The sequence below is a fragment of the Notothenia coriiceps genome, unplaced genomic scaffold, assembly GCF_000735185.1.
Source record: "Notothenia coriiceps isolate Sejong01 unplaced genomic scaffold, NC01 NC01_scaffold00013899, whole genome shotgun sequence".
Classification (NCBI taxonomy): Eukaryota; Metazoa; Chordata; class Actinopteri; order Perciformes; family Nototheniidae; genus Notothenia; species Notothenia coriiceps.
In genome coordinates, this window is record NW_011346600.1 from 6,021 (window position 1) to 23,555 (window position 17,535).

General features: G+C 37.7%; 1 protein-coding gene across 1 annotated transcript; it reads left to right on the forward strand.

Moving 5' to 3' along the window:
* The first annotated feature begins 246 nt into the window (after nt 1-246).
* On the forward strand, nt 247-16,041 carry alox12 (arachidonate 12-lipoxygenase). Its single transcript, XM_010774349.1, has 15 exons — nt 247-796; nt 2,791-2,937; nt 3,043-3,244; nt 5,968-6,049; nt 6,142-6,264; nt 6,713-6,819; nt 8,001-8,173; nt 8,745-8,888; nt 9,646-9,849; nt 10,892-10,978; nt 11,785-11,954; nt 12,429-12,550; nt 13,170-13,267; nt 13,947-14,117; nt 15,095-16,041. Exons 2-15 carry the CDS (start codon nt 2,791-2,793, stop codon nt 15,272-15,274), a joined length of 2,010 nt encoding a protein of 669 aa, XP_010772651.1. The 5' UTR covers nt 247-796; the 3' UTR covers nt 15,275-16,041.
* The last annotated feature ends 1,494 nt before the right edge of the window (nt 16,042-17,535 follow it).

A 17,535-nucleotide genomic window follows, 5' to 3' on the forward strand; every position in this document is an offset into this window, starting at 1 on the left:
GTTTAATTGCTCCCCCTCACCTGTGTCTTGTTGGTGTCTGTGTATTTAAGTGCTGTTTCCTGTAGAGTGGGAGGGTGTGTGAGATCCTGGTGGCTGCAGGCTGGGCTCGCATGAGCAGCAGCAGCAGCAGCAGCAGGATTGAGGCTGTGTGAACTTTGTGCACATTGTTTTAATAAATGCCCACGTCGGGTTATAATTTTGGACGCTCTGCCTCCTTGCTTGGTCGGGCCGCTCAACGGTCAGTCTCACAGGCTACCTCCTAAGTTAATGTTTCTATTCTGTACATTATGTACTTCATGTAATTCAGTTTTTGCCGTTTTTACAGACACTCCGTGCACACTGCTCTGTAATATGAGTGCTATCTGACGGCCCAATCTGGGCAGCCTATAAATATTGAACCAACTTCCCTTTTGCAACTTTCCCCTCTCTCTCTTTCTGCCTGTGTGTGTGTTGACTTTCCCCTCTCTCTCTTTCTGCGTGTGTGTTGAAGAGAGCAAGGTGAGACTACACAAAGGAGTGATTGAGCGAGTGAGTCAGTCGCAGGGATCTGTTAGAGGGAGGGAGTGTTAGGGAAACTTAAAGCTGGCAACAAAACACTGAAGAGGGTCTGCATTTAGAAAAATCCTGCTGACCAGATAACTGTAACTCATGGATCTTTGAGGACTTAAAAGAAAGAAATTGGATACATAGGCAAAAGAAAAAAGTAGGGGAAGGGCCAGAATATAAACATTCAAAAGGAAACCAGAGGAAAAGAAGAGGAGGGAACAGCCACTCGGTGAACACAACCCTGAACACAGTGAGTATGTTTGGTTGTATTTCGGGTTCTAAATACAAGCATAGCCTGGGGTTAGAACTCATGTGGAATTTACAGTTAAAACTACACTTAACCTGCCTGTTGTCCTCGTGTCATTACCACATTCATGGTTCCATACGACTTTCCTACCAATAATTGTGTGTTTGGTTTACATTTATAGCATCTTGTGTAAATATTCTCTGCAGCTATTTAAAATGTTAAATGGTTTCAAACTAAATCCTAACTTTGACATTTTGTGATAGACACATGTTTCTCTAATCTTAACTGTAGTCAAAATATTTGCCTTTTAACAGAATGTGATATTTTTTTGTGAGAATGAGGTCTATTGAGCATAGATCTGTTAAAAAGTTCAGAAAAACCTGTATAAATGAGTATTCATGCATTTAAACACTTGGGTGTGCTATAAATGTCCATTTTCCTAACACCTCGGGGTTTGTCAACCATTGGAAAATATTGATATATGATTGAGCAATGACACTAGACTGAGAGAAGTGCTGAAACATGTCCAGTGTGTGTTCTCACCAAAGTCTGAACACACACGTTTCATCACTCTGTAAAGCCTGTCTGTTGGCTCAATGTAGGAGATGCCTACATTTCATCATTTATTTAATCAGATATTTATTTGTGCATGTGATATTGATTTTTTTCATATCTCTAAGTATATGTACACTTTAAATCACCTGGCTGCACAAAATGAATGGTTGATTTACTTCTGTCAAGCAGTTCAATGCATGCAATAAAACGGTCAGGCCGGTAACTGTGTCGCAGAGTTGGTGCGAAATGATGATTTATGAGTGTGAAGGATCTACATGAGATTTTGGATTCATTCCAATTTTGTGCAACGAGACTATTAAACACCTTTTGACTGGACAGTGTGCTTCTGCTTCCATCTACTCTTTTTAATGCAAAGACATGAGTGAAAATGATAGATGACACTAGTCAGAGAAAAATCTAAAAAAGATTGCAATACTTTTTTGTATTGCTTGGTTGAGGTAGAAAATCTGGTGGAAAAAAATAAAAAAGGGTTAATCAAAACTAACTTGAAGGAAATGCCATACAGGAAGCATTTGACTTCAACACTGAAGCTCCTACTTTCTTACACTTATTAAACTGTTCGCTCTGCTTGTATACACTAACTTTATATTCACATTTTTATTATTTCTCTCTGTACTCATGAAGTTACTTTATACTACAGACAACATCCTGCTTCAGACCACTTATCTGTTTCATCTGCTCATTTGTGTGAGTGTGGCTTAAGCATTTGCATACTTGATATTCAAATGATTCCCAGGAATAAAGGTAAAACAACCCGTCAATAACATCACAGAATGTTTGCCAGTGTTTTCAACTTTGGACATAGGAATCAAACTCTTGAGACATGTACAAGTGTATATCTATAGCTTAAACTGTATAAGTGTTAACTTTGTGAGCAATGTTTAAGAATAGCTTATTCCTAACTCAACATTTCAATGCTGCACTGTTGACATGTTGACACAGAATAATTGAAAAACATATTTTTAGGTTTTTTGGGGGGGGGTTAGGTTTAGTCCACATACAGAATAATTGATATTGCACTGAAAAACTGAAACGTTGATAAGAAAAACAAAGATTAAAAGACACATTAAAAGTAGATATCGCTAATCCACTGAAACAATGACTTTAAATGTATTATGTCAACACATTTCACGTAACTGCATTAGGTTAGTTGAAAGCAATAAGATTAAGTTGAACCTAATCTTTTTTATTTAAACTTAATATTGTTGCTTTCAACTACCCTAATACTGTTATATCTAATTTGTTGACTTAATACATATAAATAAAGTCAACGGTTCAGTTTTCTCAGTGTAGAACTATAATATAAATAAAAACCTAAATGAAACAGTATGATAATAAGAATAATAAAGATTAAAGATCAATTAAAAGTGGGGTGTTGCTAATAAAAAGCTAATCTGTTGTGTGTGTGTTCCTATCTACAGATGGAAGTCTACACAGTGAAAGTAGCAACTGGTACATCAGAGTATTCAGGCACCAACAACTACATCTACGTGACCCTGGTGGGGGAGAAAGGAGAGAGTGAACGCACCGTGCTGGACAACCCCGGACTGGATTTCTGCCGAGGAGCGGTGAGTGTCTGCAGACCACCGATCACTGAGTGTGCTGATTAAACATTTAAACATCGATCGCAGGTATAATTGAACTTTTTGTCTCCTCAACCCCTCCCTCTCCAGGTGGATGAGTACAAGGTGACCAGCCCCTCACCTCTCGGCCCCCTGCTGCTGGTCAGGCTGGAGAAGCAGAGGTACTGGTTGGAGGACAACTGGTTCTGTCGCTACGTCACAGTGGAGCCTCCAGGTGGAGACACAGTGCTGACGTTCCCCTGCTACCGCTGGTTCATCGGAGACACCAAGGTGGAGATAAGGGAGGCCACAGGTAGGACTCAGAATCCACTTCTAATGCTCAGCTGTCAAGGAACCGTTGAGAAAAGCTGCCAACTCTGAACTGACAGTTGCTCTTACATTGCAATGGGATTAAGCACATGTCTCTTTATAGCCAGTGCAATGCAAATTCTGCTGTGTGGACTGATTATTCCATCATCTGGTTTACAATATATGTCCTGACCTGCAATAAACCAGCCATAATATAAACAATAAACTATATACTGTATATATAGTGCAAGCAAACACGTATTACTGATATTCATTTTGGAAAAAGAGTGCAACAAAGTTTTTTGGTGTCCAATAAACCATGGTTAAGGTTATAGAATGTATATAAGAAGTGGACATAGTCACATGATGTCACCCATGGATTTTTGGAATACTTTTTAGGAGCCTTAAGTTAAATGTTGTCGTTTTTGGAAACAGGACTGACATATAGTACAAGTGAATGCTGAACAAGATATTTTGAGGCAACAATAAATGTTACAGTTTACTCTTATGAATTAATAAACTGTAAAGGGATAATGTTGCAAGATAAAAACCTACGGACAACTCCGTGGTAGCAACTCGCCCTAAAGCATACCCAGATTAATCACCTATTTTACTGTAACCATCATTTACAAAATCAAAGTCATGGTGTGTTGAAGAAGACTTCAAATTAATGAAAGAGACCATAAACTTACTGAGACATTTTTTAAAGGTCCCCTATTATGCAAAATGAACTTTTTGATGTCTTTTATAAATCAATATGTGTCCCAAACAAAACCCTCTCCCTTTTCCTCCTTTCCCAAATCTCTAAAAACGGGGGTACAACGGAGCTGATCCATATTTGCGTCCGATATGATGTAATATCGGCAATGTGGTCTGGCTTTACACCCACGGCCCTATCAGAAACGTCGCTATCAGAAACAATGCCGACGTGTTTTGGAAGTAATATGGTCTTGGTTTACATTAGCAAGCATCGCTAACACTCAGAGCTAACGCAGTACTGGAGAGAGTATGTGTAAAAAAGCAAAAAAAAGAACTCACCTTGTGGTAAACCCACAAGAGAAAAAGCATTAGAGCTCCATATTGTTTCAGAAATAATGCTTGATGTGGTTTGGAACATGATATGGCATTTAATCACGGCAGCATTTTGCTGAATATCTGGGTAGAATTCTCCTGCATGAGCCCTCGTCTCTTTTACTACTACTTGGTATTTTGAGCAAAACACTTCATAGACATGTTTCATCTGAGACCTATAATATATGCCTAAAAATATTATAATAGGAGACCGTTAATGAGGAAATAAATCAAGAGCAGATTAAGGTAATTTTCGTATAGACTTCTATACAATAGGACTTCGTTTTGCACCCGTAGAAACAAACCCTGCTGGCTATAAGAAAGAATGACAGTTAAAGTCAAAGGTTAAGGTATGGCTAACCTTATGCATCTGACACACTGGGTGGTGAATTGATGGTTACAGCTAAAAGCAACAGCTAGAAAAAGGTTGCAGTAAGTAAGTTTTCCCTTCCAGAACGACACAATCAATATGACTCATATATGAAGTTGTACCTGCTTTTTGAAGGCACTTCTTCTCTTCAACTGGAATATTCAATAATAATAATAATAATAATAATAGCTTAGATTTATATAGCGCCTTTCATGGGACCCAAGGTCGCTTTTCAGAGAAAAACAGGAATAAAAACAAACAAAAACAAAAGGCAGTCAGACAGACAAAACAACAAATAGATTAGGGGCCAAAGGCCTTGGTGAACAGATGGGACTTGAGGGCCCTTTTGAAGGCGTCAAGTGTGGGGATGTTGCGGATCTCCCCAGGGAGAGCGTTCCAGAGGGTGGGGGCTGCCACACTGAAGGATCTGTCCCCGAAGGTCCGCAGGTTGGTGCGGGGGGTGGTAAGAGTCTGAAGACCGCAGGTTCCGGGGTGGGGCATGTGGGCGGAGGAGGTCCGATAAGTACCGGGGGGCATGGGCATTGTTTGTAGCCTTTATTTAACCAGGTGAAAGCCCCTTGAGATCAAAAGATCTCTTTTTCAAGGGTGACCTGCATGGAGGGACTTGTAGGTAAGGAGGAGGATTTTGAATGATATGCGGGACTTGAACGGCAGCCAGTGGAGGTGGATGAGGGTGGGAGTGATGTGCTGCCACGGCTTTGTATGTGTGAGTACCCTAGTAGCACAGTTTTGGACATACTGGAGCCTGCCCAGGGTTTTGTTGGGGACCCCAAACAGGACACCATTGCAGTAGTCCAAGCGGGAGGTGACGAAAGCATGGACTAAGCTTTCTGCAACCGACTCCGAGAGTGACTGTCGGAGTCTGGCAATGTTCTTTAAATGGAAAAAGTCAGATTTGGTGACAGACTTGATGTGGGAGTGGAAGGAAAGTGTGGAGTCAAAGATGACACCCAGGTTGCGGACTTCAGGGGATGGGGAGATGGAGCAGACATCAACATCAATCTGTTTTCCTGCTGTTGAGCTTGAGGAAGTTGGATGACATCCAGGTTTTTTTATGTCGTTAATTTTGTATTTGTCCGCCAATGGCAACCAACTCATTTGTGAATTTGGATGGAATGATGCGGACCTGTAGCAGGAATGAATGCAAATCAGATATAATCATCACATGCCACATGAATGGAGCATATGTCTTTACCCCAAAAATAATAACCTGTGAACTGAATTCATGCGGAACATGCACTTTTATGTTTTCCCCCTCTCCCTAGCGAAGACCCCAATGCAAGATTCCTTACCCCAGCTGCTGGAGCACAGGAGGAAGGAGCTGCAGGAGAGACAGGCCACTTACAGGTCCACAACCTCACAATACACTGAAGCCCTTTACAGACTGTGTGAATAATATTAATATTCATATGATGCACTGTTCTTTCTTCCTCTTTCAGATGGGTCACATGGGCTCCGGGGATTCCCAGATGTATCGACGCCAAAACAGAAGCAGATTTACCCCAGGATGAACGCTTCGACAACGAGAAAAGGAGCGACTTTGAACATTCACTGCACTACGCGTAGGTGCTTCACACGTATCTCAGTTTTGTTTATCACACTATCAGACTAGATCTGGTTCTCACCAAGAAAGTCCCTTGATAAGATTTGAGTTCCTACTTCCTCAGAATCAGAAACAGGTTTATTGCCAACTGGTTTACGAGGAATTTGCCTTGGCGTATTTGTGAATGCATAAACGCAGTCAAAGACTTAATTGTAAGAAAAGGACCAACAAATAAAGCTATTATTTAAAAAATATATATTTTAAGAAAACTATATTGCTAGAATATAGCAATATTTAGACAAAATATAGATTGAATATCGATATATCTGTAAAAAACAAAAAGAAGTGAAATATGTGCAGATATAAGAGGTAGCTTTGAGTGCAGAATTCAGAGGGTCTTTCAAGACTGACAGTATTAGAATGAACGAGGTACTGTTTTAATGTGATGCTCTCTTCCTTCGCCTCAGATTGCTCGAGTTGTCTCTGAAGAAGCTGGCCATCAGGTTTGGGAAGTCTTGGAATGACTTGGAGGATTTCAAACGAATTTTCTGGAAACTACGAAGTCCCATAGCCGGTAGGTAAATCCACACTCCTCCAAAAACAGAATGACTAAAAGACTGGGTTTCACGAGAAATACAACATTTTGCGACAACACTTCTTAATAACACAGCAACGAAAGATGGAAGTTAAATATAATACAATACTATTTTTTTGCTTTGTATACTGTTTCATAATTTAATGAAAAAGATAAAAAGATACGTGAAAAGAAGTAAAAAACATCTTATTGATATTCATTTTAAGTGTATTATGACAACAGAACAATGTGACCTTAGAAAAGAAGAAAGCTAGATATTTTCGATCAGAAATGATTTTATTCATAGGAAAACCTTACACTCAGCATATTCAGGCAGCAGCCTACACCAACACTGAAACACATGAGCACATACTACAGTTTAAAAAAGCAGAAATAAAATCTGAGCCGACAGAAAATGCTCAGTTTTAGTTTAATACACACAGTTAAGATTACTCACACTATTTATGAACATATAGGTTCACCTACTGAATTAAAAACAAAACAAATGAACCAAAGAAAGTGAAAACCATAAAGCCGATTCAGGCAGTAGGCGTATAGATTCACACTTAAAGTATTATCCTACAGAACAGTACAGCTCACAGAGAAGAGAGAACGTCTGATCCTTTACAACAAAAACTATATGATCTTTTTAGGTTTTTACTAACACTTTAATCCTGCTAGTTATCTCACTTTTTGGGAAATGTAATAGTGATCTGATTTTGTGTTTTTTATGTGACTTTTTTGTATCCTGATTACATAATCAAGTTACAAGTAAACGTTACTTCCCAAGCCTACATAACATTAGATTGTGTAAACCTACATTTCCAAAAAGGTTCTAGATACCTTCAATAGTTTGAGTTCCTCAGAAATGCTCTTAGTTTTTTTGTCATTTCACCGATCATTTTGTATTAACTAGGTCTATTTTGCGGATTAAATAAACTCAAATTAAAAGATAAAATTTTTCTCAATTTATTTATGTTGTTTATTGAAAACATTTGTCTTTTTTTTTATCAACTCAAAATAACAAAGTCAATCAACTGCCAGCATTTGTACGACCTCTGGTAATTTTTCTTGGTTTTTCAGTGTTAATTTAACATCGTGTGTGTGTGTGTGTGTGTGTGTGTGTGTGTGTGTGTGTGTGTGTGTGTGTGTGTGTGTGTGTGTGTGTGTGTGTGGCCCAGAGTACTGCATGGAGCACTGGAAGGAGGACTGGTTCTTCGGCTACCAGTGTATGAACGGCTCTAACCCCAGGATGATCCGGATGATCCAGAAGCTTCCAGAGAACTTCCCAGTAGTTCCCAACATGGTGCAGAGCTCCATGGCTCTGGGGACCCACCTGGACATAGAACTCAAGGTGGAGGAGAGAACCAAAAAAATGCAACTTCAGTCATTTAAATCTTATTTTTACTGAAGTAGTGGGGGTTTGAATTCACTACAGTGAAAATTTCAACATGACATAAAATGTCACTTCCTCAACAAAAAAAATAGAGTGAAATTGAAAAAATCGAAACAGTAATAATTAATTAATTAAAGAACAAAAATGTTAATGAAAAATGGTTGTCATAAAATAATATTGCACCCCCACTACTTGCAAAACTGATAAAACAACAACACACACACACACACACACACACACACACACACACACACACACACACACACACACACACACACACACACACACACACACACACACACACACACACACACACACACACACACACACACACACACACACACACACACACACACACGTGTGGCTTATCTCATCTACATAGTTTTGTAAATGTTGTTCCATATCTTTATTCATTGTCTTTCCTTATTACTGTCTTCTGACATTGTTCTTCTTGGTTTAATTAACATTTCCCATCTGTGAAGTGTAGGTTCTTCCGTCAGTCATTTTGTCTCTGACTTGTTTCCCCCAGGCAGGGAACATCTACCTATTGGACTACGCCATCATGGACGGGATCCCCACCAACACCATCAGAGGGAGACCCCAGTTCATCGCGGCCCCCCTCTGTCTGCTGTACCTGCACCCAGACAACGGACTCATGCCCATCGCTATACAGGTAGTCATCTTCATCTATTTAGCTATACAGTTAAGTTCTCCTGCATTACGTCCACATTAGTCCTGAAGCATTTTCTTGCACTACTTTATTTATACTTTGTTTCTTCTTTTATTTGTTGCATGCAATGGTTTTTGGAGTTATTGAGTATGCGGAGTCCATTTCTTACATTTTCAGGATCAATAATGCTTTTAACTAGAAAATGCCAATATCTGTACTCCCGGTGGGCTGATTTAGAAGATTTAGGGATCTCTGGATCATTTGGATTGGACAGATTGCCTATTTATTTGAGAGAAAAAAAATGGGGAAAGTAGAGATAATAATGTTCATCTTGTTCTCTCTATATCTAATTGTTGCAACATGCTATTCAAAATCAGCCCATCGAGAGTACAAATATGGTCACTTTCTGATTAAAACTGCCATTTTAGATTCTAAAAATATCAGAAATGGATTCAGCATACTCAATAACCCCCACAATAAGTCCAAATGGGCCAAGTAATGTTTTTACTATTGTTTACACAGGCTATAATGCCATTCATTTAAATTAACGCAACTGATGCTAATTGTGCAAATTACCCAACATATGCAGGTTAGCATCCAGCAGTTTCTATGTACTGGGGACCCTACTATACATTTGTATCATATAACTTTGGGGTTCACAGGGCTGGCAACTAGACCAGTAGCTGCTGCGTATGTAACAATAAAGCCTTTGCACTTTGACCTTTGACTGCCTGTTATAGTGTCCCTTGCTTGTCCTCAGCTGGAGCAGAATCCGGACCGGGACACCCCCATCTTCCTGCCCAGCGACCCCCCCCTGGCCTGGCTGATGGCTAAGATGTGGGTGCGTCACTCTGAGTTCCAGGTGTTCCAGCTGCTGTCCCACCTGCTGCGGACCCACCTGGTGGTGGAGGTGTTCTGTGTGTCCACCCTGAGGCAGCTGCCCGCCGTGCACCCCGTATACAAGGTACAGTCTGTACGTCTGATCGGGGGGTCCAAACATCTGTCACTGAGGGCCACTTACAGAAAAATATACACAAAGGGCTGGGCCACTCACTAGAGGTGAGGTATATATATTTCAAATTTGTTTTGCAAATAAATTATTGGGCTTCTTTCATCAAATAAGATTTGTTAAAAACTTGAATTGACTGAATGTATTGAAAATTGGTCTTAAGAACAATATCAGACAAGCACAAGTTTTATGTATTCCATTATACTTAATAATTAAAACTGTAGCTTTCAGTGAGAATATTAAACCATGTCTTTGTAATATTATGGTTTCAAGGTCACATATTGTGGTCAATGTGAAACTACAAGACTCATTTTCAAACGTTGGCTGGTAATAATTTGAAGTGAAGTACAAGTACCTTAAAAATGGTACTTAATACTGTAATTTTAGAATCCAATATTTTACTTTGAACTCCACTACATTTATTTGTCAACATTGAGTCACTAGTTACTTTTTAGATTTAGATTATTAGTGAATACAAATATAAATAAATTATTAAATAAACTTTGACATATATGTATAGGTTAAGGTAACCTGCAATTGCAACAAGATATTCGTAGGTGCTATTTATTACTATTGCTTGTCTTCTTCAGAGCCTTCTTCACTTACCAATTAAACTCAAAGGACTTCTAGTGGCTCATAATTCCATAATTATTTTACTGGCAAGCCTTTAAAGTAAAAAAAATAAAGGCAACTGGAAACAATTAATGAATGAAAACATTATTTCTCTTCTCAATATATTTTTTTTCCAGAAGTTACAAGGTGAGACAATACCAACATATTAAGGACAACACATAATAAAACCCACAAAACAAAAACAGACTAAGAAGGGACAAACAAACAAACAAACAAACAAACAAACAAACAAACAGCAATCTATGTCTATTACTCACATTGCAGAGGAATTGTAACCTTTTTCAGATGAGGTGTTTTCCAGATCTTAACAGCTCTGTTCTCTGGTTGTCATGGTGTTCTGATCAGTGTTCTGTTTCTCCTGCAGCTCCTGTCCCCTCACCTGCGCTACACCCTGGAGATCAACTGCAGGGGGCGCACTCAGCTCCTCTCGTCCAACGGCATCTTCAAAAGGGTGTGTCACAGAAAAATAATATGTAACTGGAAGGTTTAACTTCCCCACCTCATAGTTTGATCCATTTTAAAATACTTGTATTGGTTTTTAAAGCTCTTATTGGTCTTGGGCCTAGCTTTTTTTTAATCAGTTTTGCTTTTAACCCCTCTGGACCCCTCAGGTCTTCTGTTACCGGCAGTTTAATCATACCCAAAGTGAAAACAAAGACCCCCGGTGAGGGGTCTTTTTCTTATTACGGCCCACCACTGTGGACCAGCCTCTCAGAAGACCTGAGGGCAAGGATTTATTCAGATTGTATCTGATTTTATTCTGATTTTATTCATTTATATGTATTTTATTTGTATGTATTTTATTTGAATTTATTTATTGATTTTATTCCTTTTTTATTCAGTCCCTTAGTTGTTTTTAATCACAAAGCTGGTGAATCACTTTTGTGTATGAAAAGTGCTACATAATTACATTTTGATTTGATTTGAAAATGATATTATGTGTGTAATTGTAATTTCACCTATCATTTTGTATTAACTAGGTCTATTTTGCGGATTAAATAATCTCAAATTAAAAGATAACATTTAACTCAATTTATTTATGTTGTTTATTGAAAACATTTGCCATTTTTTATCAACTCAAAATATCAATAATAATATAAAATATAATATAAAACAAAGTCAATCAATTGCCTGCATTTCTACAAGCTCTGGTAACTGATCTTGGTTTTTCAGTGTTAATTGTGTGTGTGTGTGTGTGTGTGTGTGTGTGTGTGTGTGTGTGTGTGTGTGTGTGTGTGTGTGTGTGTGTGTGTGTAGGTTGTGTCCACCGGGGGGGAAGGCCTTATGATCCTGGCCCAGAGGGAGTACAAGGTGCTGACGTACCGCTCCCTGCAGCCCCCCCGCGACTTCGCTGACAGGGGTGTGTTCCAGCTCCCCAAATACTTCTACAGAGACAACAGTCTGATGCTATGGGAGGCCATTCACAGGTACACGACACACACCGATATTTAGCAGATCTTACTTCTACACTTTCATTTTTAACAGAGATCCATTTTAATCCATAATAATATTGTAGGACATGAATGATCATGCTTGTTCACAATCAAGAGCTTTATAAAGCCATATCACAATGTAGGGTGTTTTTTTATTTTGAGGTACCTGAGTGGTTATAATGATACAGACTTGTACAGAGCTCCCTAGAGTTCAACAATATAAAATATGTATTTTGTGTGTTTGTGCACAGGTTATGCACATTTTCAGGTTCACATTTATATGTAGTGTCTCTACTGGGACATGTCTCCATGCTTTAATGTTCAAAAAGCTCTTTATTTTTCTCATACTGCCTGTGCTGCAGCATCTCTTTTCACCCTCTGTCTGAAACTTGAAACTGGGATTGTAAAATAATGAAGGAACTGTTAACCTAATAATAAATTATTTGTATTCTGTGCCTCTTTCTCTAGTTTTGTCTCGGGCATTGTGAGTCTTTATTACCATTCAGACGAGGACGTGACGGAGGACCAGGAGCTCCAGGCCTGGTTCAGAGACATCACTCAGGAGGGCTTCACAGAGCTGCCCAACTTTGGTCAGTTTAATGTATATCATTATTTTATTACAACCAGGGTTCGAGTTATAATCTGAGTTTTATGGGGGTCTTTAAAACTGTCTGTGTCTGTGTGTGCACGCACGCACACACACAGACACAGACACACACACACACACACACACACACACACACAGCCCTCTACTTGCTACAAACTTAAATATGAAAAGGTTCAATTACGCACACACACATCATCTCGGCTCGCGCAGCACGCTCACAGGCATAGATTGCGCAATAATGTATTGCGCACCTTGGAGGTGCAGTACTGGCATATTGTCATTCAAGAGAGTGCGTTGATCTTTTGGAAAACATGTTTTTCTTTTAGCCTATTTACCTCGTTAACGTAAATAACACTCATTACGTTGACACATGCATTATTTGTGATTAAAATAATGGTTGTTGGTAATGTATTAGCGACCCCCACAGATGTATGATTTCACTGCTTTCATAGGAGCTCAGACCCCTCCTTGTGGGAGCTCAGGTCCCATTGACTCCCACATAACTCCAACCCTGATTACAATGTAAAAGCACAAAAAACAGAATACATACAAAACATATATAAACATGAGATAATTAATCCTGATTATTTCCACCTGTTCAGGTCTGCCCAGCAGGCTGACCCTGGAGGAGCTGAGCACCCTGCTGTCAGTGGTCATCTTCATCGCCACAGCCCAGCACGCTGCCACCAACAACGGACAGGTGCTCACATCACATTCACTCAAGTACTGTACTGTTTTGACATATTTGTTCTTGAGTATATTCATTTAATGCTACTTTAAACTTCTACTCCACTACATTCAGAGGCAAATATTGAACTTTTTTTCCCACTATATTTATTTAACACTCACAGATACAGTTACTTTGTACATATAAAACATATTGTAATGCAGTACTGTAATACTAATATACTCTGGATTTCAAGTATCTAAATTGCTCCACATTGACCAACTATCATACTAAAACGCTCCTACATGTATAAAAAGAGGATAATATATAACCATAATAATATAATACTGTGAAAAGATCCATTCTGCAACAAGTACTTTTTGCTTTTGATACTTAAACTACACTTAGCTGATAATACTTCTGTACATTATATTCTTCCGAAATGGGTCATTGTGCAGAATGAGAACTTTTTATTCTCTTAGATCTCTTAGATGTTAGATCTTAGATTAGATCTCCTATCATGCAAAAGTATGTTGAGATCAGGACTTTTAATTATAATGTAGTACTTTAAGATAATAGTATTTGTACTTACTAAGTACTTCTTCTCACACTGATTATTGCAAAAGTCAGTTTTGAGATGTAAATTGTTGGAGGAAATAGTTCTACATCCCACTCAGGGCTCTGACTCCTCCTCTCTCTGATGTTTCTCCAGTTTGATTGGTGCGCCTGGGTCCCGAACACCCCCTGCACCATGAGACACCCCCCCCCAGCAGACAAAGATGCTGTCACCATGGAGATGATCATGGCCACCCTCCCTGATGTGAGCCAGTCCTGTGTGCAGATGGCCATCACATGGCATCTGGGGCGGGCCCAGCCAGACGCAGTGAGTATATCTGTCAGGTGATCGTTAACGTGATGAGGACTCCATTACTTCCTGTCGTGGCGTTTTAGTGCATTTCTCAAATAAAAAGCCACTGTCCTTTGGGTTCTGACTCGCCTCAATTTGTTTCCAAATGTAACGTTGCATCACATCATATTTATTTAGCAATAGGCGGCATGTACATATTTAAACTTCCTTCATTTAAATGTAACAAAAATTAGTTCTCTGTGTAATCTAATATAACAAAAAAGATTGTGGTTAAATATATACTATATATATTATATTTTGACATTTTATTCATCAAGCGTTTATCAGGTGCTCAAATAGGGTAAAGAAAACGGGGGTAAAAAATACGAAATAAATAAAATGTCAAATTAAAATCGAGCAATAAAACAACATTTAACACAATGACATTTGACACACATTGTAAAAATTGTGTTACATATTCTTTAACTTTTTAAATGTTGTATGCTATTTTATTTCTATTTCTGAAATATTTTGGACTGTTCATTTCTTGTGTCTTAATTTCTCTTATGTACATTGCCTTGTGTTTTTTATGCTGCTGCAACGCAAACATTTCCAAAATTGGGATCAATAAAGTATATATCTCTCTCTCTATATCTATCTATCTATCCATCCATCCATCCATCCATCTATCTATCTATCTATCTATCTATCTATCTATCTATCTATCTATCTATCTATCTATCTATCTATCTATCTATCTATCTAATCTATCTATCTATCTATCATTCTCTCTCTCTCTCTCTCTCTCTCTCTCTCTCTCTCTCTCTCTCTCTCTCTCTCTCTCTCTCTCTATATATATATATCTATCTCTCTATCCATGCAAGTGTTATTCACAAAAAATAATAATTAAATACGTTCAATCTAAACCACTTGGCAAAAGTTCCAGCAATAATCATCTTAAAGTAAACTGGCTCTAACACTTCCTCTGTAACTTCCTGTTTCCTCCTGCATAGATTCCTTTGGGCCAATACGCTGAGGAGCATTTCAATGAGGGGCGGGCCCAGGAGGTGATTGACAGGTTCAGAGCAGAGCTGAAGGAGATCGAGGAGCAGATCCTGGGTCAGAATGAAGGACTGGAGCTCCAGTACCTGTTCCTGCTGCCCAGCCGCGTGGAGAACAGCATCACCATTTAGAGAACATCCAGATAGAGTCAGGGAGTCATTACATTCAATGTTGTATTCAAAAGAAAACACAAGTATGGAGAAATATTTGTGTATGTGTTTGAATATGAAACATTTTATGGAATATGCAGTGTGTTGTAAAGTTGTGGAAGAAATACTCAGATCTTGTACTTCAGTCAAAGTTGCAATACTACATTTCATGCAATCATTCAAAAATCTTACTTAAGTAAAATTAAAAAAGTTTGCCATTAAAAATATACTTAAAGAGACAAAAGTAAAAGTACTCGTTATGCTTAATGGGACATTTCAGGATTCACTTAGGAGTACTGCATTAATTCATCCATCACAATTGGTAAAGTTTGAGCTAATTTGAATGACTTTGTAAACTGATCTGAATATTTTAGCCTTAAATTAAAAGTACATTTTTTACTTATTAGTTGATTTATAATTGGTTTTATCTCATAATCTGAACCTATAAAGTAATTAGTAACTAAAGCTGCCAAAGTATTGAGTGTCATATATTTAAAAGACTCAGGTAAAGTACAAGTACCTCAAATGTGTACAGTACTTGAGTAAATCTACTTTATTAAATCCCACCACTGGTGTTGTACAAAGTGTACAATGTGTAGCAGTAGACATATTTTGTCATGAAACCAATATTTTTCTACATGGATATTTATCACTATTATACATTTGAAAAGATATAATTATAGATGTTAATGTGTAAAGAAAATAATGCGGATAGTCAACTAACTGTGGATATGATGTACTGTTGAAATGTAAGGACATATACAAGTATAAGTGAATGACATTTTAGGTTTGTGTGCGTAATGTACATTTTGGACATGAATATAGAAAATATGATATTCTGAAGTACTGTACAAACAAGTTAGCGGAATGAAATGAATAATGTGATCCAATGACATTCCTAGCACCGGTGTTTACTGGCCAAATATAAGAGGAACGACAGAATAATGAAGACAAATGAATAGTGTACTGAAAAAGTACCAGAAAAAAGACTATAATATGTAGGAAAAATTAAGGCGGATTTAGTATGTCTGTCAAGAATGAAAGAAAAAACAACATAGTACAGTATGTTGTTTTTTTATATTTTCGACATACTATACTGTGCTGTTTTTTAAAATACTTTCAACCTTACTATGTGTTTTTTTTTTTTTTTATATTTTAGACGTACTATACTATGTCGTTATTTAAATATATATGCCACTTTTTTGGTATATTTGACATACTATGTCGTTATTACATTTTTTGGACATACTATGTTGGTTTTAAAAAACTAATATTTTCAACATATTATACTATGCTGATTTTAAAAATACTTTCGACATAGTATATTATGTTTTAAAAAAAATATTTTGGACACTATTGTGTCCTTTTTTAAATAATTAACATGCCGTTTTTTAAAAATACTTTCGACATACTATATACTATGTTGTTTTTTACATTTTCAACATATACTATCATTAATAGTGTGTAAAAATTTATATTTTCTTGACAATATTCCATTTTTATTTGTGTGTGTGCAATGTGTGCAAGTTGGAGTCTTGGTATGTCATTACCCATGAATATGTATGTTGCACTTAAAACTTAAATAACTTCAATTACAGATTTTGATGATGTCTTAAAAAGTAGAACATTCCAGTTTACAGTTTATTGAAATAAAGGACATATAAACGTTTAAATAAAAAGCTTTCCAGGATTCATGTGAATAAAGCGAGCATCTATATACATTTAATGCGAACGTGGCCATAAATAGAGACAGGATATGATTTTCTTGAGGCACTGTACGGTGATAAGATTCCACACACAACTGGATACTGGCAATTTGAAATACATGAATACAAGAGCAAATCAGGACAATATCATTTACAACCCTTACATGTAGTTAACTCTGGAGAACAGCATTGGGTATCTTCATGGCACAAACAAATCATTTTAGCACTTGTGATCAGAGGTAGAATCATTCTAATTTGAAATACAGAAAGGTGCACAACATTGATCTGCTCACAGCCCCCCCCCGTAGATCATCTTCAGGAGTTTAGATCCTGAGAAGACATGATCAGAGAACTTCTTGGCCAATCAGCAGGCACTAGTGCACCAGGTACTCCTAAAGAACAGAAAACAGTTACCGGTATATCATTACATATAAAACTGGTTAAGGACATATTTAATAAATAATCAGAGGTGCAAAAGTACTCAAATGATTCCCTTAAGACAGTAAAAGTACAATAATACATTGTAAAATTATTCAG